Raw genomic sequence first — 17,045 nt, 5'->3', positions numbered from 1 at the left:
ACCACTCATGGTCTCCCTGCACCTCGCGCCGATTGCCGAGGTGGTCTAGAAGCACGGGGACCCTATGGGCTATCGGCGCTCGGTCGGGCTCAGGACGAGCCGGGGCTTCCCTGTCCTGCCGAGGCGGTGCTGTGGGCAGGTTTGAGGCGCCCCCATGCCGTTGGGAGGCGGAACTCTTGGCCTGCTGAACCGCGGCGGTCTCTAGGAGATCCCGGAGCTCGCCGCAGACCCACCGCCCCTCCGTGGTAGAAGGCTCGGGTATTGCGCGTACCAGCATTGCCGCAGCCGCGACGTTCTGGCTCGCACGATTGAAGACTGGGGGTTGCTCACTCCCTTCGTCGTCATGGATGCGGTGATGCACATCGCGGGCCCTCCGTCGGGCTCCCCCGCCTTCGCCGCGACCTCGCTGTTCCTGTTCGAGAGTGTCTCGAAGCTGCTGCAGAAGAAGTTGGTCTTGTTCGACCTTGGCTTGGAGCTCGTGGAGCTGTTCTAGGTCTGGGCGCTGAGGTCGCGCAAGAGCGACGTTCTCATTTTGTGCGGCCGGCAGGGCAATGCGTGGAGGTGTGGCGGCGCCCGCACCTGGGTGAAGCGAGGAACGGCTACCTGCCCCCTCGTCCTCTTCGCCCGCCCTCGGCATCCTGAGCCCGACGTGAAAACACTCACGAGTGGGGTCGTAGGTGCCTTCGTCGTCGGAGTCGGAGTAGCCGAAGCAGTAGTCGCTTGCGGCCAAGAACTGGCGCAAAGCCCCAGGGTTGTGGAGTCTAGAGAAATCCACTCCGGGCCATGCCTCGTCCTCATCCGAGGAGTCAGCGTGGGTGCTTAGGTCGTGAGCGAAGCGCTGGCGGCGTTCTGAGGGATCCTCGTGAGCGGCAGTGTAGGCGTAGGCGTAAGAGGCGGCGACATTTCTCAACCCGAAGGGGTATGGGGATGGTGCCGTCGCCAGACTCTGCTCCACCGGGATCGGCTTCTCAGGGAGTGGTGGGGCGGAGCTCGATGACTGGGCATCGCTGTGTGCCACCGGAGATTTTTCTTTGTCTAAGCTCAGGCTAGACAGGTCCCCAGCCAGGGACCCTGTGCCAACAGCTGGTCGTAGGATATCGGCGGGGAGCGGCGTGCTGCCCCGGATTTGCATAGCATCAGGGTGGTCATGCTCGCATCGTGTCTAGCGAGCGCGGCGAGAGCGGCCGCCCGGGCGCCGCCTGCGCCTGGGCTACCGGTGCGTGACTTCATCGTCGATTGGTGGGGCTCGAGGAGTGAGGAGTACCATGTCGTACTCATGTCCTAGAGACATGAACTCTAGGCTCCCAAACCAAACCACCGTGCCGAGACGCAATGGTCGTACAGGGTCTGCCATCCGGAACTTGCTGGGATGACGAAACTGACACGCAGAGGCCCCTACCTAGCACGCCAACTGTCGGTGTTTCGGACCGGGGGGGTCCTCAACCAACCAGTGAATTTGTTCTGCATGCTCCTAATCCTGGATGGTGATGGAAAGAGACACAAGGTTTATACTGGTTCAGGCAATCGGTGCCCTACGTCTAGTCTGAGAAATCGATCTTGTATTCCTTGCATCGAGGTGCTTGGAGTAGGGGGTTACAAGCTGGGCGAGAGAGGGAGCTAGTCCCAGGTCTCAGCAAGGTGTCGTGTGGGCCGCTTGAGACGTTGCTCTCAGGCGGCTAGGATGTGAGCGTGTGTGTTACAAGGTGTTCTTCTCTGTCTCCCCCCCTAAGTGGCCCAAGTCCTCTCCTTTTATAGCTGAAGGGAGGTCAAGGACAGTACATGTGTTAACTTATGCGGCGTCGTGCCAACAGGGGCGGCATGTCCGAGCCCTGTGGCCTGTTCCTGTGGCGGTGTGGCTGTCGGAGTGGTCCGTCCTTGGAGTACTGGGGCGGCGTGCTAGTCCCATCCGATCCTGTGCGTCGTGGGAGCCCTGGGACTGCCTCGGAGTGGGTGCGGCGGTGGACGTGCAAGCCGCTGTGGACGGACTACGCGCGAGGCCGAGGCTTGGTCGGTGCCGAGGCTGCACCGCAGTGGGGGGCCTCGGCGGGCACGAACCCCAAGATAGCCGAGACCTTGGTGCACAGTGCCGAGGCCCCGAGTGGGCAGCTGACCTGGTGTCTAGGCTTGGGGGCGGCGATGATCTGGGCCAAGATGTCCGTGCGATGTTGCTTTCGAGGCGGGGATCGCGGGACACAGTGTAGTGTGGGCGCTGATCGTGGGCACAGCGTTAGAACACAGTGGCCGGTAACCCCCGTCGTGCCCTGTCCCAGCCGGTATGGCGCTGATGCGACCTCGGGTCCCGTCGGCCATTCTGTGGCGTCGAGCCATCGTCCGGCTGAGATTGCGGGAGTGGTTGAAGTATTAATGAGACATGACGCGCTGTCGGGAGGGTCGGTCGAGGCGGGGGGCGACGGGCTGCGAACGAGCCGGCCTCGAGCGACACGGAGAATGAGGCCTCGCGCGAGACGGAGATCGGACTCCTTGCCGAGGCATGCCGCGAGAGGCCTCGCGCGATACGGAGAATGCACCCCCTGCCGAGGCCTGCCGCGAGAGGGCCTCGCGGGAGGCGGAGTTCGCGTCAGGACGCCGAGACCTCCTGCGCGAGGCTCGAGGCGAGGCGGAGGGCCTGGTGGGCTCGGTCGTGGCGGGTGAGGGGCCCACGGCTTACCTTCTAGTTTTATTTTTTGATAGGATTTTAGCGACCCCTTTGATGTTCGTTCGGGGTACCCGTTCTAAGGTACCCGACAACTATGATAGATTATTTCTTTTTAGAGCTGGAAATAGAGGTGGACGAGTGCGATAGCCTAAAAGGAAAAAAAAAAAAAGGTTAAATATCCCCTCGCTAACCGCGAGGCACGGCGCTCACATGTGCCCGGCCGCCTGCCTGCAGCTTGACCGATCCATCAGAGTACCAGACCCACAGCATCACCTATCCATCCGCGCCGCGGCCCGCGCTTTATCCAGCAGGAACCACCACCGCTTCCTCGGCCGCTGCAGCCGCGCCCTGCCCGCCCCGGCCCCCGTTTCGCTCTCCTCTGGCATCACGCTGCTCACAGCTCACTCTCTCCTCCGACTCGCCCCGTCAAAAAGCAGAGCCACCCCCGGCCCCCGCGCCGCGCCACCCGCCTTTGGCCTTTGGTTGGCCTTGGCCCCTTTTCCCCGCCTAGAAACCCGAGCTTAGCCTTGTGCGGCACACTTCCCAGTTCCCCCCGCCACACCCACACGCGAACCAACCTCGCCATGGCCGCGTCGGAGTCCGTGTCGAAGGGCGGCAGCGGCGGCGGGGGCGCGCCGAGGCCGCACGGCCACCTGGCGCTCCCCGCGGGGCGGGTCCGCGAGGGGCTGGCGTTCGCGGCGGGCGCCGTGGTGTCCGCGCTCGTGCTCCTCTCCTCGGCCTCGGTGCTCGCACCGCCGCCAGTGCCCAACATCGTCTCCCTCCCCCTGCCCCAGTCGTCGTCGTCCTCCTCCCCCTCCGTCTCCGCCCACGCCTCGGACGCCGCCGCCGCCGTCGGGAAGGGCCCGCGCACGTTCTATGACGACCCGGAGCTGTCGTACGCCGTGGGGGTTGGGGGGCGGCGGCGCGTCATCACAGACTGGGACGCGAAGCGCGCGGCGTGGCTGCGGACGCGGGGCCTGGACGCGGCAGCGGCGGCGGTGGCGGGGCGGGTGGTGATGGTGTCCGGGTCGCAGCCGGAGCCCTGCAAGGGCGCCGGCGGCGACCACGCGCTGCTGCGGTTCCTCAAGAACAAGCTGGACTACTGCCGGCTCCACGGGATCGAGCTCCTCTACAACACGGCGCTGCTGGAGCCGTCCATGGTGGCGTACTGGGCCAAGATCCCCGCGGTCCGCGCCGCGATGCTGGCGCACCCGGACGCCGAGTGGGTGTGGTGGGTGGACGCCGACGCCGTGTTCACCGACATGGACTTCTCCCTCCCGCTGGACCGGTATCGCCAGAAGAACCTGGTGGTGTACGGGTGGGAGCGGGAGGTGTACGAGGAGGAGCGGCCGTCGTGGGTGGGGCTGAACGCGGGCGTCTTCCTCATCCGCAACTGCCAGTGGTCGCTGGACCTCATGGACGCGTGGGCGCGCATGGGGCCGGCCTCGCCGGAGTACGCGCGGTGGGGGAAGACGCTGCGGGAGGAGCTGGAGGGGAAGCCCAACGACGAGTCGGACGACCAGTCGGCGCTCGTGTACCTGCTGTCCAGGCACCCGGAGCGGGCGCGCTGGGCCAACGCCACGTTCCTCGAGTCCGGGTACTACTTCCAGGGGTACTGGGCGGAGATCGTGGACCGGCTCGACGGCGTCGCGGCGCGGTACGAGGCCGTGGAGCGCGGGCGCGACGGGGCGCGGCTCGGGCTCCGCCGCCGCCACGCGGAGCGCGAGCACCTCCTGTACGCGGCGGCGCGGCGCGATGGGAACGGCGTCTCCGGGCCCGATGGCGGTGGGCAGAAGGGGTGGCGCCGCCCGTTCGTGACGCACTTCACGGGGTGCCAGCCCTGCGGCGGCGCGCCCAACCGGATGTACACGCGGAGGCGGTGCGCCGAGGGGATCCGCCGCGCGCTGGCGTTCGCGGACGACCAGGTGCTCCGCGCGTACGGGTTCCGCCACGCCGCGCCGCTCAGCGACAGCGTCACGCCGCTGCCGTTCGACTACCCCGCCGCGCACTGATGGATGGCACCGTCGGTGGGCGGCGGTGGGTGCGTCGACTGGTTACGGCTAAATTAAATGCGACAAACTATGAATGCAGATTGTCAGTCAGTGTGTGCTGTACATTTGGATTTGGGTGTCATCATACTCATACCGTCAGGGATTCGGGCCTCTTTTGTTTTGATGAGTGGGCAGATTTGGGCCTCTTTTACCGAGTTGTGTAACGCATGGATTTCGTCCAAAAAACTGAAATCACCGTGTCGTCGTGTAGGACGTTGCCTTCCACTTAAAAAAAAAGTAGGACATTGCCACAATGTAACCGGTGGATTCTGCAGGAATTTAGAACTTTGAGTGACGTTCGGGACGTGGTACTCAAAGCTTGTCTTGTTTATTGCGAGTTTGTCCAGCACACGAGGAACAACCACCGAACAAGCTCCTCGTCTCGTCCGTCTCTAGTCTAGAGCAAGAAAGAGATTCGAGAGCGCTTGCCGCGGGTCTGTGTCGGCGTCGGTGTGGCTCTTGCGCTGCGTCGGCGGCGTCCGTCCCCATCCCCCAGCGGCCCATCCCGATCCCCAGGCTATTGCGTTATTTGAGCAACAGTTCCATTGGTGATGGGCTCTGACTGACGATCCTACTAGCCTTGGCCGCTGCTCACTGCTGGACGAGACGAGATCCACACCGGGCCACCGTGGACCGGGAGAATTGCGCATTGGATTTGGACGTCACCGGGGAAGGGGACTCGCCGACTCGTGGTGTTGGACTGTTGGTCGTCGGCTGGCTTTCACGGCGCGTCGGCGCGTGGCCGTGGAACGAGGCGAGGCGAGGCGACGACAACGAGCAGAGCAGATCACGGCGGTGATCGTGGACGTGTTTTTGTATATATTTGGCGCGGCGGACGGCGGAGGCGCGGAGCAGTCAATGTCGGAGGAGAGGGTGTCCTCCATGTAAAATTTACTCTATATCCCATCCAATATTTATATGAAGTATTAAATATAAATTAAAAAAAACTAATTACATAGTTTGCGTCTAATTTACGAGATTAATCTTTTAAGCCTAATTAGTTCATGATTCGATAATATGGTGCTACAGTAACAATGTGCTAATAACGGATTATTTAGGCTTAATAAATTCGTCTCGCGAATTACTGACGGATTTTGTAATTTGATTTTTTATTAGTATCCAAACACCCCATACGACACTCCATGTAGCACCCGATGTGACATCCCAAAACTTTACGCTCTGAATTTAGGTGGTGTTTAGATCCGGTGACTAAAATTTAGCAAGTGTGTCGGGAGGATATTGTATGTGATGTTCGGATACTAATAAAAAAACAAATTACATAATTTGTCAGTACTCCACGAGACATATTTTTAAGCCTAATTAATCCATCATTAGCACATGTTTACTGTAGCACCACATTGTCAAATCATGGACTAATTATGCTTAAAAGATTCGTCTCGCAAATTAGTCACAAACTATGCAATTAGTTTCGTAATTAATCTATATTTAATACTCCATACACATATCCAAACATTTGATGAGACAGCGATAAAAATTTAGGAGGGACAACCAAACACCACCTTAAACAAGGCCTGATTAAAAGAGCATCAGCTGCATTTACAACAAACTGTAAAAAGCGTGGGGGCAGTGTCCTGGTTTTGCGGTGAAGAGTGACGTTGGCGGTGCCATACTGGCATACTGCCATGGCATGAGCCTCAAGATGGCAACGGGTACCTGAAACCCGAGTACTCGACGGGTTTTACTCGATAAGGAGGCGGGTATGGAAGACATTTTGCACCTGCGGGTACGTTATTGGACGAATTCGTGTACCCATCGGGTATGCGGGTACGGGTGTGGGTGTATAATACCCATACCCGCATACCCGCGGGTAAAAAAAACCCGCATAAATAATATCCAACCTCTGTAATTTTAGCCCATATAAGCATATAGCCCATATTTGGCCCATATAAGCATATGAGTATATATATTCCAGAACTCTCTCAAACCCTAATCCTCATCCTCACTCCACTCCACCAGCCCATATTTCTGTTTTGCTGCTCTATTGTTGATTTGTTTTGCTGGAAGCTATTATATTTTGGTGTGTGAACTCGGGTATATTGTCGGGTAAGAATTACCCGTCGGGTGCGGGTATGGAATGAATTTTCTACCCGCCTGCGGGTACGGGTAACCTGACGAGTAAGATTTTGATCTGGCGGGTGCGGATACGGGTGGCCAGTACCCATCGGATACGTACCCGTTGCCATCTTGACAGGAGCCTCGTGCTCGTGCTCGTGCTCCTGGCTCCTGCTCGTGGCTTTCTTCAGCCAATCAGCTTCGTCAACTCATGGTATAGTTTACCATGATGAATGTACTAGTACATATACTACCTGCAAAGTACTACTAGGTATTTTACTCACATGACCAACTTACGCGCAATTCTAATAATCGTGGCATCCAAGAAAGTCAAAGGATTCCCAAGAAGAAGAAAAAGCATGCTATTTCTTAGATATTTGTCCTTAAAAAATATACAATTCTTGCTTCCCGAAAAGCCGAATATATTCAAGTTTGACCATATCTAAAAAAAGCATTAACATTTATGATACCAAATAAGTATCAATAGGTTAATTATGAAAATATCTACATACGAAACCGATTTGGAAATATAAATGTTAATATTATTTTCTATAAATTTGGTCAAAATTATGAATGTTTGATTGACCTTAAACCTAGAATTTCATTCGTTTTTGGAGGGAGAGAGTACGCATTTCTGGTGTTTCTAAGTTGAGTATATCGTGCCATGTCAATTGTTTCATCCATACATAGTTCTTCTAAGAAAGAAGGATGAAGGTATGCCTCATGAAACAATCGTCTAATATAATCTACAACTACAAATTAGCACTATGAAGTGACTCAAGCTCTGTTATGATGTACTCTCATGGTCTTAGAATATGCTCAATGTATGCTCCTATATAACAATTGACAACTAGAACAACCCAGTTGCATACTTGCACTAAGCATACCATCCTCATTATAAGGAAAATGACACCTAGCAAGTGTCATTAAGTGTTTTGGTAATTGTATGACAACATGGTCAATGGGACTAACATTATTTTCTAGTATACAAGGTTTTAGTTCTATGGATGCAAGGCTGGAGTTGGGATTGGCTACACTGAAGACCAAACTAATCAACACCTCAAATGAAGATCAAGTTAAAGTGTTAAAGGCCTATATCAAAAGAAGTCGTAGCCGGGACAAAGAGATGAATGAACTGGTCATGTCTCATGATTTTAGATCTACTCAAACTGATTTGACATCAAACCAAAGTTGTAGATCTCTTCATTAGCTTTCTAGAAGTCCAAGATCATCAAAATCCGACGGAGCAATAAGTTACACCCAAAATATGAAACCACATTGAACTCCGGTGACTTTTTCGGTCTCATCAAAACTCCAATTGGCATGGGATCAGTTCAAAGTTGTACAACTCTTCATTATCTTTGAATGAAGTCAAAGATCATAAAAATCAGAGTTCGGAGCAAAGAGTTACACCAAAAACACAAAAGTGTGTCGTGCTAAAAAATGAGCAGCGGAAAGCTCTGGTGCCCAAAAGATAGCTATGGTGATACAACTCCGGTGATCATCGAAAGTAAATGTTACATCCATTCATCCAACAGCTAGATGAGCCACTCCATTCTAGATGAGATGAAGTATTATGAGTCCATTCTTTATATTTGGTAAAAACGACTCATCTCCTCGTACTAGTACTAATTATTAGTTTATGAGAATGAGAGTGATGATGATTAGCCTATTCTATTCCACATACCAAACAAAAAAAAAAGAAATGAGTAGATGATGAACTAAGAGCATCTTCATCAGTTTTCTCATATTGCATCTCATATGTCACATTAAGAGAGTACTCTAAAATCTATTTAGGATATAGGAGAGCACTGCAACAGATTAGCTAAAATTTGTCTTCTATATTTTTTAAAGATAAGGTAGAGGAGGTTGTCTCTTTTATTTAAGAGAGATGGTGCTTCTTTTAGGTTCTCTTAAAAATTATAAGCACAGAAGATGAGATAGGAGATCTGCTATTGGAGCTCCTCCTCCTAAAATACTACTAGAAATGGGATAGAATACACGATGAATATGCTCTAAACTCATTCCTCGAACCAAAGGCCATACGCCAATGCATCATTTTTTTTTTTTGAGAAAATCCAATGCATCAACTGCCCAAGGGCAGTGCTAACATGGGCTGTGACAGCGAACCGGGTACGCTGTCCATGGGGAAGCGACACGTGCACTAGGGCCCATTGAACTTATGGCCAGTGGGCCGTGAGCGACTGACCGGAGCCACGTATGGTCGGAGGAAAAGGGTGACACGGACACGGGTCAAATAAATGGACTCCTATTTCCCTTTCGTCTTTTTCTATATTTTTTTCCCCCTTCGATTCGGTTCGATTTTCCTCCACGAGCTACACGACGCAGACGAATCCGTGGGAGCCCCGCAACGCCGCACCCCCACCGCATCGCCTCGTATGCTTCGCGCGTGCACACGAATCAGCGGCGCCGGCGCGGGCGCCGGCGGCCGACGAGAACGCTTCATGGCCTCCCGATGCCTCATCCCTTTCCTCTCTTCCTCCCCCTACTCCTCCACTCACCTCCCGCGCCAGCACCAGCCCCAGCCGCCGCCAGCCGCAGCCGCAGCGGCGCGCCCATCCCGGTTCCGCCTCCTGTTGGCGCGCGCCGCGGCGCGGCGCGACGACCCCGAGCCGGCGCCCGCGGTCGAGGAGAGGAGGTCGCTGGCCGTCAGGACGGGGGAGCTGTTCCTGGTGCTGGCGGCGCTGCTGCTGCGCGGGGCCGGGGCCGGGCGCAGGGGCGGGGCGGCGGCGGTGGAGGAGGTGGAGGCGAGGGACGGGGTGGTGTGGGAGCAGCGGCCCGAGGACGTGGACGCGGAGCGGGCGCGGCGGGAGCTCACTAGCCCCGGGTTCAGCTTCTCCGCGGCGGGGCTGCTCTTCCCCTACCACCTTGGCGCCGCGCAGTGCCTCATGGACCGCGGATACATCACCGTAAGCTTACCCCGCAGCTTTTGATAAGATTGAAAAGATGAACTGAGATTTGTGCTATTGTGCTTACAAATTGTGGAGTGTCTTTGCAAACAAGATTGACGAAATTGCACATTGCAGCCAACAACTTAGCATAGTATAGAGCAATGATGGTTGAGTCTGGCATAGATTTCTTTAGTTGAGTCTGGCATAGATTTCTTTAGTTTAGTAGCTTCTTCGTCCCAAGCTAGTTTGTATGTCGTAGCATCTAGCGATGCTTGTTACATTTACAGTTATGCATGGGAGCTCATGTGTCCATGTGGTTCATGAATTTGGTGTGATATACATTATGCACTCTTACTGTTTATGTTGTGCAGCCCTCCTTATAATGATTTTGTTTTTTCGGAACTTATATTAGGAGAAAACTCCGTTAGCAGGCTCATCAGCTGGTGCCATAATCTGTGCAGTGATCGCATCTGGGAACACAATGCAAGATGCTCTGCAGGTGACCAAAGTTCTAGCTGACAACTGCCGGAGTAAAGGCACTGCGTTTCGCCTTGGGGTATGTGTTCCCATTTTCCTTGGAATTCCTCTAGGTTATGTCACAGATGACATTTGGCATCCAGTTACTAAGCAGTGCTGTGTTAGCAGATTGAATTTTATTTGGTTTCACCCCTGTAATTCTGTGTGCTTGTGTAGGCTGTACTCAAGGATGTCCTTGACGAGTTTCTCCCAGATGATCTTCACATTAGATGCAATGGAAGAATTCGTGGTAAGCTTAATATTTTACAAGCGCTGCCTCTCCATATCAAATATGTGCATCTTTTGGTATTTTGTTCTTGAGAAGTAACTCGGTTTTGCCATTTTGCGAATACTTATATTCTTCTCATACAGTTGCTATTACTCAGCTATCCTGGAGGCCTAGGGGCTTGCTGGTGGACCAATTTGACTCCAAAGAAGATGTCATTAATGCAGTTATTACATCCTCCTTTATTCCTGGGTAAGATCAGCTAGCATGTTCTTTCCTATCTATTTATGTATCTGTAGTTATATTTTGATTACAAGAGTTAAATAACCATTTTCTTCTCATTTCAGGTACTTAGCACCCAGACCAGCTACTTTCTTCCGTAATAGGCTCTGCATTGATGGGGGCCTTACATTGTTTATGCCGCCCACTTCTGCTGCAGAAACAGTATGTGCCTTTTGGTTTCAGCAATTCTGATGCTTAGGCCTTGTTTAGTTCCTTCCCAAAAGTTTACTCCCTGTTCCATCGAATGTTTGATATATATATGGAGTATTAAATATAGACTAAAAAATAACTAATTGCACAGTTTGCTACTAATTTGCGAGACGAATCTTTTAAGCCTAATTAGCCCATGATTCGACAATGCGGTGCTACAGTAACACATGTGCTAATGACGGATTAATCAGGCTTAATAAATTCGTCTCGCGGATTATTGATGGATTCTGTAATTTATTTTTTATTAGTATCCGAACACCCCATGCAATACCCCATGTGACACCCGATTTGACACCTCAAAACTTTACACACTGGATTTAAACAAGGCCTTAATCTTAATGTATGTGACTGGGAAAATCATATTAGGAAAACAGCATATTGTACCACTGGTGGCACATAGTTCCATTTCATGATACATGAATACCTGATATGTACCATACTATCTGTTTGTTCTGTGGTGCTCATTACTTATCTGCCTACCATTGTAGGTCCGAATATGTGCTTTTCCAGCCAGCCTTCTGGGATTGCAAGATATTGGGATCAGTCCAGATTGCAATCCAGAGAACAGGGCTAGTCCAAGACAGGTGACTCAATTTTTTCAACTTGTACATAGTTCAATTCCATGGTCTATTGCTAACTGTTGTACTTTGTTCTCAAACGCCTTCTAAACCTACTGTAGCTGTTTAACTGGGCTCTGGAACCTGCTGAAGATGAAACTCTAGACAAACTATACGAGCTTGGGTACCTGGACGCAGCTGTATGGGCCGAGCAGAATTCTACCGAGCTTATCACCAAGAATGGTCAATCCCTTGTCGCTGATTGAATCAAGTTCTGTTCGCTCAAAACTAATTTTGGTGTCCAAAGCTGAGTTCATGGGAGTTTGTATTGTAAAGATAACACCCTCACTGTCGAAGGTGTCATTGTACTACATTGGATTTGAGTGTGTAGTAGGAGCACATGAAATGGTGATGCCAGCATTTTCATAGCTGTGACAATAGTGCAGAACATGTTGGTAGTAGGGTCCTAAAAGCTGATCAGCATAATCAAATGTATATGATTATAGATGATGAGGTTTGACCTTAGCCTAAAACAGGCAGATAATGTTTGTGCCAGACACTTTTGAAAAACTTCTACATACGGAACTTTCATGTAATCATAAATTGATAGTGAGTTTTCCTTTTGAGTTGATCAGTACTCCCTCAGTTCCAAATTATAAGCTATTTTGACTTTTTTTTAATATCAAATTTATTTTGCAGTATCTAAGCATAATGTATATCTAGATACATAGCATATTTGATATACCAGAAAAGCAAGTGACTTAAAATTTAGAACAGAGGAAGTGTAGTCAGTGTTCGATTCTCCGATTGGATGTGAGCTTCCAGTCTTGGAAGTGAATCTGTCAATTCTTCGCTCAACAATTTCGCGTAGGATGTGAATATGCATCAGAAAATGAAAAACCGGCAATCAAAACAGTTATGTACATTGTTATAAATAATTTGCAACACCTTGGCCTATCTGAGGTCTACATCAAACCCGAACCATATGCCTCACAGGAACGGATAAAATCACGCGCTTCTACAACAACCTTATGTAACTCTGGAACAGAAGGGCAATGGAGACTTCTACAACCACCTTATGTAACTTTGGAACAGAAGGGCATTGGAGACTGGACCACCAAAGCACTTCTACAACCACCATATGCAACTTTGGAACAGATGGGCAGTGGAGATTGGACCGCCAAAAATTAGACAGGAAAAGAAGTATTCTTGGAACATTATTGCTCCAAAATATCAATTGTTTCTGGGACCTGGGCATCAGGAACAAGAAATCGCTATTCCCGCTTGTCCTCCTCAGCCTCATCTTCTAAGCTGAAAGCACCGCTAACACCAGCGCTTCTGTCCTTGTCAATCTTTACCATCCCTACTTCACCATCTCCTTTCGTCAGAGATTGGGATTCCTCATCATCATCGTCAGCAGCTTCACCTGAATATGCATATCTGAACAAAGAAACGGCATATTGATTACAGAGCAGTCCATACACATAGAACAGCTGCTATTTTCCTATTGATGAAGTTGGTAATTGTTTGGCACTTCATGGATGATATGGTAAGGCAAGAAGCTACCAGCAACCAGCTAGATTATGCATCGCATTGAAAATGAAAGAGAATTACCTTTGTGAGCTTTGGGATGGTGCCCACAGATAACAAATCACAAGAAGCAACACAAACGCAAGAACATCCCAGAAGGCAGTTATGATCCAGGCACTCTGCCACCTCTCACTGAAGGGGTCCGTCGCTTTGAAATAGACCTACAAAATGAGTCAACAGTAACAAATAGGTGATTCAAATCTACAAGGTTCAAAACTGAAGATTCTCAAAAAAGAAATTTCAAATAAATTATGCCAGTTTAAATATCATCAATTAATAAGGAAACTATGTTATCTCCTTGTACGGAAACTTCACAGATTTATGCATATGCAGAAAAATTGTTTGATCATAGATGCTCATGAATCGGAATAACTTCAACGAATCCAACAGCCTATGAATAATACTGACACATGCATTGGACAAAACCTGCACGCCATTCACAATTGGTTTCATGCCTTTGGTGGTGGTAAAACTTGCATACCATTCATCAATTAGTTTGATGCCATTGGTTTTGGTAGAAAATACTCCCTCCGTTCCAAATTATAAGACATTTTAACTTTTCTAGATACATTGCTTTAACTATTTATCTAGACCTAGTGTATATCTAAGTGCATAGCAAAAGATATGTATCTTGAAAAGCAAAAATGTCTTATAATTTGGAATAGAGGGAGTAGCATATCTGCATATTACTTTGAGAGAAAGCTCACTAAAAAAGAGGGTCTTAGCTATTAGTGTAGATCACTATATCTTATTCTTATGAATTGGCTCCTCAGGTAAAAGATGATTTCAATGAAACAAATAACATGGGAGTACTTTTCTTGAACACACAGGAAAATGAGATGAGAATAAAATGACTATTCTAATCACAGAAACATGTTGATATACCACAATTTTATTCAATGTCCAATATTAGCACAATGACTATTCTCGTAAGTAGTTTGATCCAGAGTGGCACAAGACCAGCCATTGCAAATTTGCAATATTGTGGAGTGTGGACAGCAGAAACTTGTTTAAAGCATAATCATTAGTTTATGAAAGTCGGTATTAAGAACCGAAACCTAAGGAAATCTGCTAAAAGTGTAACAGTGATATGTTGATGGTGATATTTTCCCTTCAATGGCAGAAGCGTTTCTTTGAGAAAATATTTGGAATAATAAAAAACCACTATTTTGAATTCAGTGAAAAAGTAACAATCAAATATATCCCTATACATGAATAAGAAAAAAAATCCCAAGTCCATTGGTCAACTCATTTCCTCGTATTTGAGTGGCACAACTTCAGGACGTTATAAAGATAACAAAAAACTTGGATATTCATTAATCTTACAGTAATTCAATGGACCAAAAGGCAGCAAGATAATCTTATGTTGTTAGAAGAAATGCACCCAAATGTTCCTGTACAGACATAATGTTCACTATGGATTTATTTGGTGATATTTACATACCTCATAACCAATCCAGGCAACTGAAGCTATCACAGAAACAGCCAATGCATTTGTAAACTTTCTGTATATATCCAATTTCACGGAACTCCTCCTTGCCTGATGAACGAGAAAAGTAGCAAGTTGAAGAAGCAACACAAAGACACAACTCTTCATCTAGATTTAACAGGCTTCCTAACAATTTCTAACAGTTCAAGAGGCTGTCCTACTTGCACTATTCATGAATACATGCTTCATCCTTAATACAAGTATTAAGAATTTCTAGCATACTAATCACTATGGCATATCTAAATTAGCCACATTTCCTGAAATAACAAAGAACTACTGAGTTACATGTGGAAGTACTAACATTTGTGGAAATACACAAAGTCTAGATTGTATGAATTTACATAAAGAAAGAACAATTAGAAATGCTTCTACTTGTTAAACTACACTAAATTAGCTTACCTGTAGCTTCTCTAGTGTGCGGGAAAGAGAAGTGAAAATCCAGAGTATGAGAAAAGCATCCAAAAATGCATCAGGAAGGACCAGGAAAAGCCTTGCTTTGCCTGATATATCATTAATTGTTCCAACATTCTCTGCAATGTCCAGCATCTCAGATGCCAGGAAATATGTAAGTCCGAGTAGCAACACCTTGGAAGTGAGACCTCCCAAAGTTGGACGAACAACACCATAACCCATTGAGATAGAAAGGATGAGTAGACGCGAAACTGTTTTTCTGATAGCTCCAACAGTGACCACCCAAGTTGTGATTCCAACTGGCCGCACACCACTGCTGTTGAAGTTCAAGTATTCAAAGTACCATAGTGTCATCTCAAACAGACCAAGTGCAATGACTAGAGTGATCCAATTCTGGATTGGCAATATATCCCTCCAGAACCTTATGTATTGGCTAAACCAAACAATCATTACCCACAGATACGCCAGCGACATGAGAACGTAAAATTTCATCAAAGGCGCCATTCGTCCCGGTAGATACCCACCAGGATTCTTCCAGATAGTCTTCCCACTCATAGTAAGGCCTCTCAGTTTTGGATCACAGGATATGAAGAACAAGTTGTACATGCCTGTCTTTGTAATGCGCACTGGCTCATCTTCTAACTTCACTGAAAGGTGATTAGCGCTGAAGTGCGTGTCTAGCACGTAGGGCCAATCTGGATCATCAGAGGACGGCCTCCTGATTACTTCCCCTTGCTTGCAGCCCTCTAGTTTAGCAAGGTCCGGGGTACAACATATGGACCTCTGTCCGCCATAGGCAGATCCCCCAATGTTATCCCTGTCCGCAGCTTCAAATAGTATAGCCTGTACCAAGCCCGTACTATGTGCCATTTTTGCGTGTGATTCCGCAGCTTCTGGGGTTCTCCAAAATGTAACATTCACAAACCTGAGAGAGTAAGACAGGGCATTTAGTATATCAAATTCAGCACCACACCACATGGTTTAAGTCTTACAAAAGTAGCCAATTAGTAAAGTCAATTGTACAAATTTAAGCCTATTTGTGATCGTTGAAAGGATAACTGTACACAAATGGGATGGAATTCTCCAAATCAGTGGCTAATGCAACAAAAAGGGGAAGATCAATGAAATTAAAGCTTGCTCTGGTTCAATGTGGTAGGCAATATAGGTAAGTACATGTTGAACACAAAGTAAAAAGGCAGCCATAAAACACAACCAAAATGCGCTGGTTTAACACAACCCAAACAGCTGAGCCCCACCATAAGTAAGATGAATGTGGGCAGCACCACTCAAATTAAAACAGGCTAAGCACAGCACAAACCCATCTGCATCCAGCTCCTCAGCACGAGCCCAAATTTCCAAAGCATCGCGAACCCCTTGCACATTCCACAACGAATCACATACTGATCACTACCAATCACATACTGATCACTACCCAGGAGCATAACCTTTCCACCAAATGTGGCACCAAGCAAGCAGAGCAGCGTCAGCTCCAGCAACCAGTTCCCATTTCCACTGGCGCGCTCTAACTCCACCGTTCCCTTAGCTGTAGCATCAAACCAGCTTCTAGAAAACTTCGGCCAAACACTGCGTTCTCCAGCCATCCGAAGACAAGGAGGGAGGGAGGGGGGAGGCGGGCGTGGGGTCGAGAGAGAGAGAGAGGGTCCTCACTTGATGAAGGAGGATGGCGGGGCAGCGGCGTCTGCCCCGTCGGCGACGATGCCCTCGCTGCCGCCGGAGAGGAGGAAGGCGTTGCCCACCTCGCGGAAGGGCTCCCGGTCGTAGGTGTGGATCGACGCCTCCGCGCCGCGGGCCCACCACCCGGCGGCGAGGGCGGCCGCGAACACCGCGAGGCGGCGGAGATCCATAGGAGGGAGGCGAGAGATCTCGCTCGCGGCTCGCGTGGTGCGGTGGGTGGTGGGTCGGCGGAGCAGATCGGTCACTCGCTTGTCACCGGAAGGCGGAAGCGAAGCGAAGCGGAGGAGGGGGCCGAGCCCTTGGGGCCTGCTGGTCAGTGACGCCTGAGAAAGGACGGGAGTGGCAGCGCAGCGGAGGCAAAGGCAGGGCGAAGAGAA

At 49.7% G+C, this 17,045-nt stretch overlaps 3 protein-coding genes across 3 annotated transcripts; 2 read left to right on the top strand and 1 right to left on the bottom strand.

Annotated features, from left to right (window-relative positions):
* Positions 1-2,979: 2,979 nt before the first annotated feature.
* Positions 2,980-4,875, top strand: LOC136485184 (probable glycosyltransferase 6). Its single transcript, XM_066482118.1, has one exon. The coding sequence runs from the start codon at positions 3,241-3,243 to the stop codon at positions 4,666-4,668; it is 1,428 nt and encodes a 475-aa protein (XP_066338215.1). The 5' UTR covers positions 2,980-3,240; the 3' UTR covers positions 4,669-4,875.
* A 4,224-nt stretch (positions 4,876-9,099) lies between these two features.
* LOC136486900 (uncharacterized) lies at positions 9,100-12,120 on the top strand. The gene is made up of 7 exons (XM_066483967.1): positions 9,100-9,710; positions 10,105-10,248; positions 10,386-10,458; positions 10,581-10,686; positions 10,782-10,878; positions 11,415-11,510; positions 11,606-12,120. The coding sequence occupies exons 1-7, from the start codon at positions 9,180-9,182 to the stop codon at positions 11,747-11,749; spliced, it is 1,191 nt and encodes a 396-aa protein (XP_066340064.1). The 5' UTR covers positions 9,100-9,179; the 3' UTR covers positions 11,750-12,120.
* Positions 12,121-12,324: 204 nt separating this feature from the next.
* On the bottom strand, positions 12,325-17,045 carry LOC136486899 (uncharacterized). The gene is made up of 5 exons (XM_066483966.1): positions 16,642-17,045; positions 14,962-15,898; positions 14,518-14,613; positions 13,098-13,234; positions 12,325-12,923 (listed from the first exon to the last, which is right to left on the bottom strand). Exons 1-5 carry the CDS (start codon positions 16,836-16,838, stop codon positions 12,758-12,760), a joined length of 1,533 nt encoding a protein of 510 aa, XP_066340063.1. The 5' UTR covers positions 16,839-17,045; the 3' UTR covers positions 12,325-12,757.

The sequence above is a fragment of the Miscanthus floridulus genome, chromosome 10, assembly GCF_019320115.1.
Source record: "Miscanthus floridulus cultivar M001 chromosome 10, ASM1932011v1, whole genome shotgun sequence".
NCBI lineage: Eukaryota > Viridiplantae > Streptophyta > Magnoliopsida > Poales > Poaceae > Miscanthus > Miscanthus floridulus.
The sequence above is the reverse complement of the archived record's forward strand: the minus strand, read 5'-3'. Positions and strand labels throughout refer to the sequence as shown.